The sequence below is a fragment of the Drosophila bipectinata genome, chromosome 3L (assembly GCF_030179905.1).
Source record: "Drosophila bipectinata strain 14024-0381.07 chromosome 3L, DbipHiC1v2, whole genome shotgun sequence".
NCBI lineage: Eukaryota > Metazoa > Arthropoda > Insecta > Diptera > Drosophilidae > Drosophila > Drosophila bipectinata.
Genome location: NC_091738.1, coordinates 13,496,016 through 13,513,435, shown reverse-complemented (window position 1 = coordinate 13,513,435; position 17,420 = coordinate 13,496,016). Strand labels below are relative to the sequence as shown.

The 17,420-nt window shown below is 46.2% G+C and overlaps 2 protein-coding genes and 1 pseudogene across 4 annotated transcripts; 1 reads left to right on the top strand and 2 right to left on the bottom strand.

Moving 5' to 3' along the window:
* Nucleotides 1-12: 12 nt before the first annotated feature.
* On the bottom strand, nt 13-13,045 carry corn (microtubule-binding protein cornetto). 2 transcript variants are annotated; one of them, XM_017240847.3, is made up of 8 exons: nt 11,937-13,045; nt 2,680-4,624; nt 2,317-2,623; nt 1,958-2,252; nt 1,690-1,890; nt 1,457-1,628; nt 857-1,078; nt 13-801 (listed from the first exon to the last, which is right to left on the bottom strand). In XM_017240847.3, exons 2-8 carry the CDS (start codon nt 4,609-4,611, stop codon nt 571-573), a joined length of 3,360 nt encoding a protein of 1,119 aa, XP_017096336.2. In that variant the 5' UTR covers nt 4,612-4,624; nt 11,937-13,045; the 3' UTR covers nt 13-570. The 2 variants fall into 2 exon arrangements, with proteins under 2 accessions (XP_017096336.2, XP_070135750.1); XM_070279649.1 differs by lacking the exons at nt 13-801; nt 857-1,078 and adding an exon at nt 1,092-1,194.
* A 744-nt stretch (nt 13,046-13,789) lies between these two features.
* Nucleotides 13,790-14,514, top strand: LOC108124874 (RNA-binding motif protein, X-linked 2). 2 transcript variants are annotated; one of them, XM_017240756.3, is made up of 2 exons: nt 13,790-14,188; nt 14,250-14,411. In XM_017240756.3, the coding sequence occupies exons 1-2, from the start codon at nt 13,927-13,929 to the stop codon at nt 14,279-14,281; spliced, it is 294 nt and encodes a 97-aa protein (XP_017096245.2). In that variant the 5' UTR covers nt 13,790-13,926; the 3' UTR covers nt 14,282-14,411. The 2 variants fall into 2 exon arrangements, with proteins under 2 accessions (XP_017096245.2, XP_017096244.2); XM_017240755.3 differs by having other exon boundaries at nt 13,790-14,514.
* A 222-nt stretch (nt 14,515-14,736) lies between these two features.
* Nucleotides 14,737-17,409, bottom strand: LOC122320965 (uncharacterized; annotated as a pseudogene).
* Between the last annotated feature and the right edge of the window lie 11 nt (nt 17,410-17,420).

Here is a 17,420-nt window from a genome sequence, read left to right as displayed (position 1 = left end):
CAAAGGACCTAGATAAGTCCCTATCCTCCGGCAATCATATTTTTGGCAATGCGGCAAGGAATTCCTATTTTGAGGCTAGCCGTATCTCGCAGGATATTCGGCGTTTTCTCATAAGCAAATGTTCGCTTTTCTACTCAGAAAGCTAAATATTTTCTAATTTAATTATTAATTGGCAATATTTACTAAGAATTTTCAATTTTAAAGAACTGCGAAACACATTTAAACTTAGTTTTAAGAGAACATCTATAATACTTTTTAGACCAGGGCTGCAGGAAAATAAAATCAGGCGAAAAGTATGCTATGAAAACTATGAAAAGCGATGCGCGTTAGGCTTTAAGACTTATATTCCTTCGCATTTCAGTTTGTTCGATTTAAAGGACATGAGGGTGTTCAAGGATCATCCAAAATATGGCCATGACTTAACTACAAACATTTCTGTTACTTTGGACGCGGTTAAAACATCTACAACTTCAGAATTGGACGCAAACATTTGTGACTAACTACGTAAATGTAAAACAACGCACAATTTCTAATAGTTAACTAGAGAATTAACAACAATTTTGACACAATTCAAGGCGTGGACACATCGCCGTTGGCATTGTGGTCCTTTTCGTTTGATTCGAGTAACTGTATCCAGCTGGCGTTCCTGCGGACGACTTCCATGTCCTGCCGCAGCTGCTGCAGGGAGGGGGACACATCCGTAGGCAGGCCATCCTGCAGGACGCGCGACACGTGCTCCAGCTGATTGGCGTAGATCCTGAGGCGTTCTTCGTTATTGTTATCCTGTTTGGGAGTCGAGATCTAAGGATAAAGATCGTGACTAACTGTTTTAATACTGTACTTGGATTATCCCAACCTGACTGCCATTCAGAATCTGCAGATATCCACTGACTCGCGGATCCTGAAGCTGCCCGCCTGCCTGCCACATTTTCAGCAGGTTTAGTATCCCCAGGACATCGCCCTGCTCCGAATCCTGGGTGGGAGAGAGCAGTCGCATGGGTGGGAACTCCGTGGTGGGCGATAGCTTTTTGTAGCTGCTGCACAGGGTGCTCAGGGTGCAGATGTCCTCGTTCAAACGCTGGCGGGGATTAAGGATGGAGGGGTAGGAGTTCGGCGGGGAAAAGCAGTGGCGTGGCAATTAGTTTTGGTGCATCATTTTAAACGAAAGAGTGCGCTTTTGAACTTGATTGGTGACTGAAGTACCATCGAGATGCATGACGATGAGATCGAATGATTGAATGATTGAATAGTTGAGAGATGATGAATCAAATTATATCGAACGAGAGCTACTCGACTACGGAAACAACTCAAAACGTAAATAGGCAAAGTAATTTATTTCAAATTAAGAACTACAACTAAACTAAATGAAATCAAGATTGGAGTACAACGTATGGTAACGATATAAGAAATGTCTTCGAAGGATGCGCAACAGAAAAGTCCAAGTCTAAAACCTTACGTCGATCTCGTTGCGGTGTCGCTGCATCTCCGCCTTGGCCCCGCTGAGGTCGCTGCCCTTGATCATCAGCTCCTGGGTGGCGTCCATCAGCTCGTCCTGCAGCTTTAGGTTTACATCCTCCAAGTCTTTTAGTTTCTCCAGCATGTCCTCCTTGTGCTGCTGCAGTTTGTTTCTAATAGAAATTAGGGGGTTCATTAATATAAATAGTTGGGATATCCTTCATTGAAACTCACTTGTCCACAATCAATTGCTGGATGCAATTGTCGTTGTCCAGCTGTACAAGTCGCAGGACCTTGAGCAGTTTGGTCACCAAGGTGTCTACCTCGATCACTTGGTCCACCACTGCCTGGGCAGTGCTGTACTCCATCAGGGAAGGCAGCTCCGCCAGCGAGTCGTGGCAACTCAGCTCCTCTGTGTTGCACTGATCGCGAGGACTGCACGGATGATACAAATTTAGGAGGTAAAATTTTATTCCGGAAAGGATCTATTAGGTTTCCTTACTTCATAGGCATTGCACTGAGCTTGTGCATATGCAGCTCCATCTGCTGGCGATTCGTGATGGCCTGGGAGAGCTGCTGCAGGGAGTCGTCTGCTGGAACCACTCCATTGTGATTCTGGTGGCTGCATTGACTGACCAGTTCCGTGGGCAGCTCGATTTGGGAGATCATGCCGGTGCAGGAGGACACCATGTTGTGGGAGTGCGAGTCTGGGTGCACCACATCCTCCAGCACGTTGTCCATCATCAGCAGGCAGGGCTCCGTCTCCGAGTCCAGCATTTCCGTGGAGTCCGAGTCATCTAAAGGGATTCATGAAAAGGGCTTAGAATCAATGGGCTTCAGGAAGGGTTTCAGCTATCATACCACCATTGCCTTGTGTCTCCTGAGTACCAGTCGCTGTACCCGTCGTCTGAACGGAGCCTCCTCCACTCCGCTTGGATGCTCCTTGACGCAGGGACAGTCTCTTCCCGGAGTGAGTGGTGGCCTGGCGGATGGCACCGATGACGGCGGCTATGAATGATTGGTTGCGCTGCGGCGATAGGGACCCGTCACTGGCCAGGACGAGAGTGTGTATGGCATCGCCTTGGCCGGCAGGACATATGGGCAGATCCAGGCCATTGGGACGCTGGCCATTCTGCACCTGCTCCGACTCCGCCTGGAAGCGAATGTCCTAAAAAACGAATATTTCAGTAATGGAAAAAATCTTTAGTTGGAAAATGAACACACCTCCAAGTCCTGCTCGGAAATACTGTACGAGTAGACCAGTTGCTCCACGAGTCCGTCCAGTCGGGCATGCAATCCAGATAAGGCTGTGGAGGCGCCAGCCACGGACGCGTTCTGCTGGTGGATCAGCTCCCTGGACTTGTTCTCCAGAGCCGTGTACTTGGTCTGCAGCAGACGGTTCTCCTGACGGCGTTGCTCGTTCAGGCGGACGAGATGGCGGCACTCGTCCCGCAGGACCTTGGCCTCCTCCTCGCGGTTGGCTAGTTGGGACCTCACCGCTTGGTGCTCGGCCTCCAGTTCCCGCAGAGCCTCCACTTGAGCCGCTTTCTCGTGCTGCAGGAAATCCTGCAGCTCGCTGGACTCCTGCTCGATGGCCGCCTTTTCCTGAAGCAGGAGCTGCTGAGTAGCCAGGGAACGGCGCATCTCCAGCTGCAGGGCTCGGCACATGGCCCTCAACTGGCCGATCTCCTGCTGCCTCTCAAAGAGCTCGTGGCCACTCATCTGGATCTGGGACTCCAGCATGAGGAGACTGTCATGCCCAGCGCTCCCGTCGCCACTGTCTTCAGAGGTGGGGGTTCCGGCACTGGCGCTGACCACTCGTGCCAGTTCCAACATGCCCATCACCCGCTCCGTATTGAGGTGCAGCTCCTGCTGCATGGCCAGCTTCTCCTCCCGCTCCCGCTGCAGCTTCCCGCTTAGCTGTCGGACTTCCTGACGCAGCTGCTCCAGTTCGAAGTCCCTCTGATCCGGCTCCGCCTGCGTGCTGCGATCCTGCTGCTCCACGGCATCCAGTGCCCGGGTCTGAAGAAGGCCTCCGCCCAGGACTTGCTCCAAGTCCTCGCTGGTCAGCGCAGTTTGCACAGCCGTCTCATGGTAGATTCGGGTCCTCGGCGTCGTTCCAGCAGCTGCCGTCTGAGGCCTTCTGAGGGAATTCACCTTGGCTGTGGCTCCGGCCAGGCTCCTCCTACTTGTCGGCACAACCATCACCGAAGAGATCATGCGGGCATCTGCAGCTGCAGCAGCACGGCTGATAGAGTTGCTCCTGGAGAGCCGTCCAGCGGTGAGGTCCTCCACCGATTGCTGCTTGCGGCGACGCGGCAGAGTGCCACCCGGAGCCGGACTACCACGCATTCGATTTGGGACCACTTCCGGGGTCACTGACATGCCCCGGCGAGCTGCTCCCCGATTGGCCGGCCAGCGACCGTCGTCGGAGGGTGTGCCCGGGGTCCTGGCACGACTGAGTGACGGAGTCCTTTGCACTTGGGTGAGTCGCTGCACCGACTGCGCTCTATTGAGGGCGTTAGGCAGAGTGTCCGGTTTCTGAGGGCGTGCCATGCGAGCCGAGGACGTGGGCGTGGCCGTGGTGCTGGGCACTCTAAAGGATGAAGTGGACAGACGGGGTCTGTCTCTGTGGGCTACTTGCGAGGGCGTGCTGGGCCCGAGACTATTTCTGGGCAGGCTCTCTGCCCTCTTTAGGTTCGCCACCCTGCCGCGTAGCTGATCCTTGGCAGGAGTGTTTTGTTCCGGCTCGAACATGGCCACCTTTTTCTTGACCGAGCCGTTTGTTCGCCGTGGCGGAGAGGAGGTCTTTTCGCTGCCCGTCTCACTGGGCGAGTTGTTTATCGGGGACACCGCCGTCGTGGTGACCATTTTCAGTTCGCAGCTATCGTAGATCTCCTCCAGGCCGTTGCTGCTGGTGTAGCCCCCGCTAGTGCTGCTAAGTCCGCGTTGCAAGGTCACCCGGGAGAGGCAGCAGCTGCTGGCCACGTCCAAGCCACTGTCACTGCCATCGCAGTTGCCGGCAGTCACTCCCGACTCGCTCAACTCCAGACTGGCGATGCCCGCAATCAGCTGCTGCTCCACCTCCAGACAGGCCAGTGCCTCCTCCGGTTGCGTATCTGCTGGTGTGGCCATCTCGAAGAGGGTGGCGGACATGACCTCTAACACCCTGGAAATAAATGTAACTAATATTAGCAACTATTTTCAAGTTAGTCGATCAGTAAGCTTCGGATTCTATAAAAATTCTTTCAAAAGTTTCCCTCAAAAAAGAAGTGAATCACATTTAATTTGTCTTTCTCCGCCATGATTCACTTGGGGGCGACCCACTTTTCGGACTGCGTATTTTTGGGATGCTGGCATTTCGATCCCCATTTCCCGCCGCGCTCCCATTGCTTGCTCGGACGGGGCATGCAACAATGCCAACAAGTTGCATGCTAGCGACCTTTTCCCGAATATGCAAAAATAGGATTCTCGCATAGCATTCTCTTGTATTTTTTCGGTCAAGTTGCCCGTCACGCAATCCACAATCCGGACAGAAACAGATGGACGATGACCAGGACTGTGTGTGGCGAGTGGATTGGTGGTGCCCCCAAGGCTTTGTGATTGACTTGAACTAGTTCACAGGCGAGAAGGCAGCACGCTAAGCCAGCCCAGGCCAACCAGTTGGCACCTGCCGTCGTCCAAAATGAACTGGGACACCGTCGCCTGGGTCTTTGGTGGTAAATAAATTATGAGGAGCATTGTCTGGCGGGGTCGTCATCGGCGAAATAGTTGAGGTTGCCAACATAACACGATTCGAATGTGGCAGAGTGGCAGTTGCTGTGCTGCGTTGTGATTGTGACTGTGGCTCTTTGTGTGGCACATTGACCCAACTGGCAGAGACGGCTGTGGGCCATCATTGCGGAACTTTCCAAATTCGCATCCCATTTTGTATGCCACATTGTTGGCCCAGAAGATTGCCTCGCATTTGGCACTCTATCACATCCATCATCTAGTTAGACTCATATCGTATTTATATATGACCAGGTCACAGGTGTGCAATGCATTCATAATTAACGTGGCTTAAATCTAAACAGGCAGAGCATGTGGTCTAACTTTCTATGGTCATAATTTGGGGAAAATGTTTCTATAAAAAGAGCATCAACTATTCAGTATCTGAAAACCCTAACCATTTCTATATATAATATTTACGGTTTGTTTTGCTTCACATTACAGAGTCGTAGTTAGACACACGTCATTAGCGTCATGTTTGTTATGCGATCTCCCAGAGATTTGGCCAAGTTTGAACGATTTCATCATGCCAGTGACGAGTGCGAAGGGTGCCCGTAATGAAGCTGCTCTAGATTTGAGTAAATTGGAAGTTTATTAGCAACCGGTTTGGCCGGATTTCCCGTCCCATCCATCCGCCGACCATCGCCCACCGACCGATTTGGCCACCAAGAATCGGAGAATCCTGCAAACGACCTTGTTTACAATATGCTAAGGCTGTCTCAAGTCGGCCAATGCTCGAGTTGACTTTAAAGAGCTGTTGCTGTTGCAAGTTCTCTGGCTGTTGCTGTCTACCCAAGCTCGTTTCACCATCCAGACAAGACAGCCGCCTAATGAAGACCACTTGAAGGCACTGAGGACGCGACGATGCGGTGATGCGGCAATGGGGACGACTCTAAGTGCCTGGCCTGCCCACAGAAGGGTGCAACGAAATAGAAAAAGCGGCAAGGCGAAGCCATAAACAGTCGATGTACAAAGTATCCGCTGGATACACATAGGAACGAAGCCCCAGACAGAGAGTCGGGAATGAGAATGGGGACATGGGGCAAGAGGCTTGGGGGCTTGGGGTTTGGCGAATGGGATATGGGAATAAAGTTGTCGCCGCTAATCCACGAATCGATCGCTAAGCCATGGCCCTGGCAGTGAAAGATGCAAGTTCGCCGAGCGATGCCACAAGAAACTCGTTTCGCATCTCAGACTTATCGAAGTCTGAAGTCAGTGTGTCTCTGGCGAGGCGTTTGGCGGAATTGAGTGAATAAACCGGAACTGACATTGTCTATGTGCACTGAGCGAAATGATCAGGCCACCAGGTATCACATTTACTAAACAATACATTTGATAGAAAATCTTATCTTAATGGTTTGTTGACTTAATCTAATCTTATCCATATTGAAAGTATAAGTTTATAATTTTGATTTTTTTCGAAGCCCATAGTCGGGAAAAGTTCAAGGCGAAAGCTGTTCCACATTATAATGCCAGTTCCCCCGGGCTATGTCGTCACGGCACATTAACTCCAATCAATGGACCCTTTCCGGAGGGAAGACTACGACTACTATTACCAAGTACTCACTAATTCGATTAAGGCGCTTGGCCGAGCAAAAATAGAGACCGTCGCAATGTCGCTGACTCTGCCAAGTTAATTGCAGTCGCATTCAATGTGGCAGATGTGGAGGGGATGTGGCGGCAAATGTTGCAAGTTGCCAGGCAACAAGCCGGTTGCAAGTGCGACAAGTGCAGCGCTTAACGCTTCGTTCGGCTTTAATTGCAGATGCATTTAATGTCCCTCGACACACACCTTGCACACTCCAGACATCCTCCATTCATCTCGGATTAGCAGCCATTCATTGAACACAAAGGGGTCTGATCTTGGAGAGAGTTTACGGATCATAAAGATAAGCTGGATTAAGGCAACTGACGGCAGGTAGTCGGGAAACTCTCCTTTTCCTCTAAATCTCTAAAAAGAAACTAAATCGGAATCTTCCGACGACCAGCTGACCATAGGAATTCCGCAGCGTTTTCTGGGAAGAGCTCGGCTCAGCCAATTTGTATCTCAATTGTACTTTTTCAAAAAAAAACGGAAGGGTTTATGGGAATACGAATCAGTGTATATATATATAGATACCACATTGTTTGACAATTCAGACTTGCATTTACATAAACTGTGCGGTTCATTACTATCAGGTCAGATAAAAATAAATTCCGACTTCCCAGGCCACTTATCCATAGACTTTGATATATGGATTGTATCTATAGACACCATAGACAGCAATTAAAACATTATTAATGCCTTTTGCACTTACACTTATGCATAGCACTGTCCCTGAGAGCAGTTCCTTGGTCAGTGATTCCGTTCCATATGTTCTGGATAGACTTTTCGAACAATCCCCATAATGGGGAACTACAAACATTCGCTTGCATAAATTTCCCCTCGTTGTTGTAGCAGTTGCATTGAAAGCAATTTATTGCCACACACACAGAGTGTGTGTATTTAAGGCAATTTATTTTGTGCCATAGCCCCGGGGCAGGGGATTAGCAGAACCCCTTCAATGGCATCCTATAACTCAATTGATATGGCTTTCCTTTTGGGAAGAGAGTTGATTCCGACGTCGGTTAATTGATATGACATCGAGTGTTATGGAGACCCCCCCCCTACACACACTCTACTGTCCGCGGAACAGGTGGAGACAACAGTTGGCCAAGCGTGGGCACTGCCACGCCCCCAATGGTAGAACTCCACTCCCCCGAAAACTGCTTTTTTTGTTGTTGTTGTTTGTCAAAGCACTTCCTGTGCTGCCAGCGATCCACGAAACTCAAATGAAGTGAAACATTTGTGCCGCGAATTACAATTGAGCTGCCCCCGGTCGCTGCCCCCTGGCACACCCCCCTCCCCTTATTTTGGCTGTGCGGCCCGCATCTGCCGAGCAGCCAAGCCCCTGGTGGCATGCCCCCACTCCCCACATCCCCCGATGCAGTTATAATGAGTTGCAGTTGCAAGTTGTGCGCACTGTTTGCGTCTGGGGGACGAACATCAAATTGAAAACTATACACCGAAAAAACAAAATATTTACATAATTTTCAAGGGATTTATTAAACATACATTATCTAGTTACCTAAAAGCTTTAGAAAGAATAAGAATCTTTTCAAAAACTTTAATATTATTTTTCGAACACTTCATCAAAGTTATGTCATATTTTTCCCAGTGGCTTTAGTTTATTTTTCGGACTAGAACCAGGAGACCCCGGAGCTGGGGGTGGCCTGGGGGAGGGAGGAAGAAAGACTTCCCAACTCTTCCGGGTTCTTCCCTCCATCTGGGCTTCGATGGCAATGTTGTTGTGGTGTTCTTGCCCCATGTTGCACCTGCCGACTTATCGCGCATTATGCACACAGAACCGGGCCAGAAAATTGTAAGCATGATTTTCTAATTTTTAGCCGATTCCCGCGTCGACTTTATAGTACTTCTTCGAGGCTTTGCTTTTCTCCGATCTGTTTTCGTTCTTCTGTTTTTTCCCCTGCCGTTTTCAAAACAGTTTCAATTTGTTCGGGGGTCTATCAAAGAAGTACGAGGGCGTGGTTGGGGGAGTATTGCGGTGCCAGCTGCCTGTCACGAATATGGCTTTTTGGGGAACGGGACCAGGGACCCGGGACTCGGCGGGACCAGACACTATACTCGTACGATATTGGGCAACAATAAAAGTCGGTGTAGCAGGAAGAAGCGGCCGACTGGATCGTTTTTTGAAGTTGTTGTTATTGTTGATTTAGCAGCCAGTGTTGTTGTTTTTGGTTTTGGCCAATGCCGTAAACTATAAACACATTTTGGCGGCTTCTCAGTCAACGGCAACGGCACGCTAAAGTTTGCTTTGCATTTTCTGGAGGAGTCTTCCATTAGGCAACACCAAATACTTGAAATATTGTAGGTGTTTCAAGTGAGGCACTCTAAAATATATGATATATTATATAATTTCCACCAGACTATACCTGTGGCTTGGCCAAAACTAATGAGTCAGAAGACAGATTTTTTGAGACATATTTTTATTGTATCTGGCCTAAACCATTTGGGGGCGGAATCGTTCGTTGGCCTGGTCCACAGAGGTAGCAGGCGGTAGAAACCGAATTGGACCGGAATCCAAACGGTGACTAGCACTTCGCCTGCCCACTTTTGCCAGCATCTGGCTCTGCTCTCTTTCCGTGAAACTCTCCAAGTTAATTAACAACTCATTGCGTCGGCAATTACGCCAACTACTAAAAATTATTTGTCATATGGCAGAGAAAGTCGGGATAGTGCCGGGCTGCGTCGGGCCGGGCCGGGTCTTGATTTCCAACGCTGGGCTTTGGCCTATGGCAACTATGGCGCTTTTAACTGTTTGGATATCAAGAAAATGGCTTTTTACGACATGCCATAACACACATACTTTTCATACCAATGCGGCTCACAAAAAAAAAAAAAAGCTAAAGAAGTAAAAATAAAAACAATGAGTGGTGTACTTCACGCTCGGCGGAGTTTTTCAGCGGCAACAGCCACACGACACTCTTGGCCAGAAAAGTACGGACCAGGGGCAGTCAGGGGGATGGTGGTCTTGACCATTGACCGGCGCGCTTAGAGTTGAGCTTGACTGGGGGCGATCCATAAAGCCGAGCCAAAACGAAAATATCCAAATGGCAAAAACCAAATACAAGTGCAATTAAATAACACGGAAAAAAAGGTTCTACCAGTTCTAATCAAAAGTAATTGGAATTCAGGGCTGATATCTCTTGGATACTTTTCCCATTTACCAAAATAACATTTTGTTAGGTGATATGACAGGCCAAGCTTTTTATCTGTAACTTTGGGAATTGATAAGTTGCTTATCGATAGAGCAACTCCAGGAATTGCTAGATAGATATTTTTTTGCAGTGCCTTGTTGGCCGGCAGATACAAAGATATAGAGCATCTGGCAGATGCGGCATAGACGCCTAAAAGTCTCGCCTGAGAGCCTCGCTCATTGTCAACGCGTGTCTCGAGAGCTTTGGCAAGGTTCCAGTTCCATTCCGGGGGAACGATTCTCCAACCAGTCCAAACCCTTCCAAAATCCCCCTCGTGAAATGCAATAACAGACTGTCTATTGTCTGGGGTAAGTTGAGATAGTGAGGCTGTGGCCAGAATTCAGAACGGCCTGCCCTCGTTTATTTCATTTTCAAGGGTTTCCGAAAGCAAATCTGACCTTGAAAACCACCCAGACATGTGCTGGCAGTGAGATACCAAATTTTGGACGAGTTTTGCGACAAAAACAGGCTCTCATCGGCGGCGAGACGTTAAAATTCGCACACTTTGAAACAAGTTTATCATAAATTATAGCCATTGTTATTGAAGGAGACCACCTAATCGGACGTTTATATGCCGCTTATCGTGAAAAAAATTCATTGAAAATGCATTCGTTATCTGCTGGCAGAAAGCAAAGTGGTAGAAGCGGTTCTAGTGGAATAGAAAAGTGCCTGTCCGATAAGCGAAAGCAGAATGCGTCACACGGCAGCCACAAGAAGCGGAAATTGTATTAATTGTAGCTTAATTAGCTTCTTCCCGAAGTCACTGGGAAGACTTCCCTTCTTGCAACTTGAGGCCCCACTCCCCCATTTGACAGCAAATTGTCGCATTACGTGGTAACGGTTGCAATGTCCGGCAATCGGGGCTTATGAATATGGTAAACGCCACTTAACAGGCCGAGGGTACATGGGAAAAAATCAAGAGAAATATGAATTTTAAGCAGGCCGGGAATGGGTTGATTTCAAACTTTTAATTGGAAAGTAAGCTCTGCATTATGTATGCAAAATAAACCTACTTCTCAAAGATAGCATGCAAAAAAGTGTAATCAGTAGTAGAATCGGAAACATGTCATGTTGACCTGCATTTTCTATAACTTTTTTTTTCGCAGTGTGCTTGACAGCTTGACTGACTTACGAACTGACGGACTGGCATCAAATTGCACTCTTCCTGATTGCTCCGTCGCTTCAAAATCGATTATCGCCAAAGTCATGCAACTGAAATTATATATCCAACTCTTGCCAAACAAACTTATATATACCATATACGTATATGAAGTCTCTAGTATGTAAAGTCACTATTAACGGTGCATAATGAAGCGGATGGTATCCGGACGTGGAGGACGTGGCTAGGATACAAAATACAGAAGCCCCGGGTCGCTTCGCCCTGACCTTTTTTAATTTCAGCTAAAAACTAAAGCCGCACGACGCCACAAGACATGAGCCGTGCCACCTCTGACCCACCGCCCCTCATCTGGCCCCAACCCCTCACCAATCGGAAAGAAACCCACTGAAGCCGCAGCTCATATTCGATAACCGCTTTCTACCCGCAAATGAGTTACAGACGAGCTTACTTTAAGTGAACTTAAAAGATTTTAATATTTTTTTCATTAGAATTTATTAAATATAGATTTAGAATCTTTGAGATACTTATATGGGCTATTTCTATACTGATATACTGAATTTTTTATAAAAAAAAAGAGTATTTAAATAAAAGACAAAAATTTAAAAAAAGGAAAGTATCTTAAAATACCATGAACTATTTCAAAAGCCATTCCTTCGATATAATACATTTAACATCATTAATAGCTATAGGTTCTGTAGGTTCTTTAGAGAAAATGGAGTTCTATTTGTGTCCTTTAAGTACCATATAGCTAGAGACCTTTCTTTCCATAGCAGGCTCTACTGTAGCTACTCACCCACAGAGAGTTGGAGTTGCAGGAGGAAAACTGTGCCAGCGGCTGAGGAGGCTGCTGGAGTCGTCGATTCGCTCGTTCGCTGGTCGTTTGTTTGTTTGTTTGTCGGGTTGTCGGTTTGTTATTCTGTATTTTATATTATTTTGTTGTTGGCTTTGTATTTTTTTTTCTCGCAGAGCTCCTTCAGTGGGCGATGATGGAAATGTCAGAGGGTCGCGGGTTAGCGGCCTCCCAGGGCATTCTCTTTTCGTTTTCGATTCGTACTACTTTTTGTTGTAAAATTTTCGCTGGCGGCTGATAATTCTATTATTGCTCTCGCTCGCTGGGGGAGTGCAAAATGGATGGCGTTTTGGCGGACGGAATATGCGAATTTTGGTGCCGCTTGAAATTCGTGCAAATTAAATGCACAAACAAGACGAACCGGGAGGGCGATATTGTCACTCTCTCATCCACGCAGACATACACTCCTCGGAATATATTCGAGACAGCTGCGGCAGCTGGAGAAAGAGAGCAAACAGGATAAGGTGAAAACGTGATCAAGGACGAGAAGGTCCTGCCGCTTTCCGCTTCTCTCCTTTTGTTGCCGTTTCGCTTAGGTAAACGCCCGCTCAGTTGTATTGGTCTGGTCCTGCCAGGACTCGCTCACACACACGCACTGACGCACACCAACACACACACACAAACAGCGTTTATTTGCAGCCGAGCTCAAAGGAAAAATCGATTGTGGATCCGCGAATTAAAACTTGCAACACATTGATTAATTTTCAGTTGGAGGCTTTGGCTGGAATTGGGCTTTCAGCCTTGTTTTTAGCCTTAAGGCTGTGATTGGAAAACCCGTTCGCCACAACACTTTGCAGGAAAAGCCAAGTGCTCCCTGGACTCACTTGTTAATTTTTTTGAATGTTCGACACCTTTATTTCTTTTTAGAAATAACAGTCTATTTTCTTGAAGAGCACGCGTTATTGGATATCCATATTTTGACCGTTGAATGTTTTCAATTCCGAAATAAAAACACGGCTTCGATTCGATTTTATGCGCGCCGCTGCAGCGCACTCTCAATCTTTTTGTTGTTGTGGGAGCGGCGGTTGCTTAAATAGATTTTGCATCTTTCAGATTGACCATACTGTATCTGAGGGATAATGACAGAGCCAGATACTTTAGAGGGACCAGAAAACCTCATAGAGAAATATACCAGATTCGCGGAGTTTTCTAGCAGAGACACCAACCTGACAAGTCTTATACTGGTTCTTATACTGAGTTTAAATTCAAACGTTTAAATTATTTGAGACTTAAGTTATTTTATTGATTTCATCTTAATATATGAAAGGCATCTGCATCTACTTTTATTTGTATTATTTTAAATATACTACCTAATATCATAATATTTAATGGGAATTTCCTTATCGTTAATAATACTATAAGCTTGAATTGGAATCCATAATCCAAAATATCACAACATAATGAAATCATTTTGTATATAAATAGAACAAAGACATCATACTTTATTCAAAATATTTTATTTCACTTCCCTAAAGGGTCAAATATTGTAATACAAAATATTACAAACCTACCTGTATTCCCAACAGAAAACAAGAAATTAATATCTAATATCTTTAATCGAATTTCATGAATCTATGAAATATTTATAGGTTACGTTTGAAAATGCAATTATATAATTTTGAAAACACGTGATACTAGCGATTATCTATAAATAGCCTGATTACCTCACCCGAAGCGTAAGCAACTGATATCGTATTTAAGCAAACATTTGAAATGTGAATTTCGAGATAAGGTTGGCGCCTAAATTTCCTATAAAAGCACGGGATCGGTGCAGCACCGAAACCAGTCGATTTGAGTATTCCAGTGATACAGAAGCAGCAGTAAGCCGTCGAGTAAAAGTTACAAGAGCCGAAGTACGAGTAATAAAAGAAAATCCCCTGGAAAAAGGTGCCAAGTGAATTTCTTATCGGGTCAGGTGTAAACTAGTGCAGAAATGTCGCAGCCAGATAACGCGGAACGTGAGCAAACTGCGGCAGTCGCAATGCCCGAGGCCTGCCAAGGTTGCCGCGGCCAGCTGCCACGTGCCACACCCGTGGAGGTGGAGGACATGGCCTCCCCGCCGCTGGAGAAGCTAATTCGCAAGGCCCAGATGGCCCAAAAGATGCTGAGCGACGTCATGGAGCAGCTCCAGAAACAGCAGCAGCAAGAATCTCCTTCCAAGAAGTCCAAGTCCAAGCAGCACAGATCCGAAGGAGGTAAAAGCCGCCGGCACAAGACCTCCAGACATGGTCATCACTCTAGCTCCTCCTCTTCCAGCTCCGGTTCGGGGAATAGCGATTGTGAGCTGATCGCAGTACAGCGGCAGGAGGAGATGCCCTCGAGGAGCAGGCGACACATTCGCGACGATCGTAAGCGGGATCGATCCCGGTCCCGAGGACGTTCTCGTGGCCACTCCCGGGGTCGCTCCCATGGACGTTCTCGTTCCAGGTCCTACACCGATTCCCGACGCAGCGGAGCTCTGCCCCTGGCTCTGCCCGTAAGGATTTCCGTGTGAGTATCCTGGCTAAATTAAGTATTAATATCTTATAAGAATGAACATATATAAAAATACAAAAAAAAAAATGAATAAAAAATGAAAATACAAAAACTTAAAAGAGTTGTTTTTATTGAGCTTGGGATTGGGTTTTCTTTATAAAAGGGAAGGAGTTTCCACACTTACCATCTTGCCCCAAAAATTATTCATTCCCATTAATAAAAATCTATATTATTTTTAAATATTTCTTATATTTTTTTAAATGCCATTGTTTTTACATTAATAGTTTTTACTTTGTAGTTGTTGTGCTAATTATATGTTAAACATAAAAATTATTCCCTCTCACGTATAAGTATTTGTTCATCTTTTTTTGATTGTGATCTATTAATTGTAAGTTGAATTTCTCTTTTGATTTGTAGACTTTGCATATGAGCTGTGGGGCATGAGGCATGCACCCACCAGTCGCAACTTTCTGTTGTTTCAATAAATTCGTAAAATTCGATGTTGAATGTAATAAACCATTTCATTGCTTCGTACAAATAAATGCATATAAAAACCGACTAAAATCGCTGCAATTGCTATATAAACAAAGAGTGCTTAGTTCTTATTTGATTTGAAATGAATTGTTATCCTCCGGGATCCGAGACTAGAGTCTCGAATCATAAATTTTCCTCCCGTTAAGTGAACACCTTAATCTGTGTGACTTTATATCGTGTGGCTGTGGAATCTCTCTAATTTGTATGCTCATAATTTATGTCTGCTATTAACTGGTTTTGCGTGGCTTTCGCTTATTTATTGTATAGTCGTAATTCCATACGGGGTTTTCATTATCTAAAAACAAATTTTGGCACAATGTTTCCGAAATGCTTCCTTCTGCTTCCTCTGCTCGACTCTTAATGTCGAGTGTTTCAATGGGTGTTTGCTTATGCTTTTTTGGGCTAGTTTAAAATACAACTATGACTCGTATTAATTGGATTATTCGATACGAACTAAGAGTTATATTAATTTGTAGTTTGTTCTTGCTGCTCCTCACCTCCGATCTGATCTGATTGAGTTTGCCTCCTGTGTGTCGTCCTGTGACTGGTAATATTTCGAAATTTGATTACGACTTGTTTGTGTATTTGATTCCTCTACTGACTGGGCTTAAATCGCATTTTAAAAACATTTATCTACAACTCGACGAATGACGACAGTTACTGTACTGTTACTGTAATGGAAACACTAATTGCATGGATACTGGCGATATCATGTCGTGTGAGTATTATCTAATTGTTAGATCCGCGTGTCTATATACTGAATACATATAGTTAACATTTTATTGTGGCTTTGCTTCTGATTCTTTCCGTGTGTCAGTCCTTTTGAGGGTTTAGCTTTTGATTATTTACAATTATTTGATCCGATCCGCATTGATGCCGATCCGCTAACAACTACATGAGTACTCTTGCGATTGCATATATCCCGGTGTATATACCTATGTCCTATATACATGACGTAGACACGCACACATACAAATCTAAATATACATTCATATAAATTTGTACAGCATATATATCTGAGTTGATCGGCCCTACTCGTAGCTATGAAATTTCAAGACTTTTCCTTAATTCCGTACTGCCATAGAGAACCGAAACATGGATGGTACTTTAGGAGTACCTATTCCGCACACGATAAACAAAAACAGTTCGATTTGAATACGATCTGATACCGAATACTAGATAGTTTTGCAGTTAGTAGTTGAGTTACAGTTACAGTTTCGAGTAGTGATTACTTGGATGCTTAGGAGGCTACATAGTATATGTACACACAACATTTCTGGAAGTCCGACAATGACCTGGGACTCATCTCTGGACACATGCCATTCATATACGACTATATATATATGCATAAGTACATATCCTGTATATAGCATGCACAATCGTTGATACTTAGATATAGTATGAGCTCTATAAATACGGGCAGGAGTTCATAATGGGAAGTGTTTCGGTATGCTTGGTTTTATCGGGTATGGATGGTTGTGCAGAATTTTGATACTGATTGTCCGAAAGTTTTCACAGTGTCAGAGGGTAGGGTTACTGGGTTACGGGGCATTGGGTCTGGGGGTCAAGATTAGGTAACAAATGCATTACAAAAATGTACAAAAAACGGCCCGGCGGCTGCTGCTCAATTGATAATGTCCTCCGGCTATCTGGGGCCCTGGGACCATCATCCCATCTCCTGATCCTGGGATCAGATCTTACCAATGTCTCAGACGGATATCGAATAATCCGATTTTTCGCTCAGCAATTTCTGGCCAGGAGCGGGTGAATGTTGTTGTTGACGTTGTTGTTGCAATGGTTGCTGTTGCTGTGGTTGCGGCGACTTCGAATGGGCTCTCTTGTGGGGTTGTTGCTGCTGCTGTCGCTGCTGCTGCTGTTGCTGCTGCTGCTGCTGCTGGTGCTCCTGCTGCAGCTGGGAGGTGGTGGATGAGGGTCGCGACCAGAGCGAGGACCGCTGTCCCAGCTTCAGCTTCTTGATCGTGTCCACGTCGCACTCGACCTCCGCCAGCTCTATCCGCTCGCCCAGCCCTCCGTCCTGCGTCTGGTGGCGGAAGGCTCCTCCGCCGGAGCACTCGGCCTGCAGCTGGAGCGGATGCAGCGTGCGCAGGATCCCGGCCCTGGGATCCGAATGCGAATGCGTGTTTTTGGGGGTTGGATGGGTGGTGGGTTGCAAACGTTGCGGGGTGGTTGGGGGTGCAAGTACAAGAGAGGGTCCAGAGTTGGATTTTTTAGGTGCAACCACGGCTCAAGCATTCATTCAGTTAAAGACCTAGTATCCTAGTGGTGGTGTTCTAGTCTTCGGGTGTATCGTACTAGTCGGGTGTGTGGACTATGTGGCCCCTCCTTCTCACGACCTGATTGCAATGTTTTGAGAAGACTTTTAGTTAAATTCAAAAATCGGAAGAGCTAATTCAAATT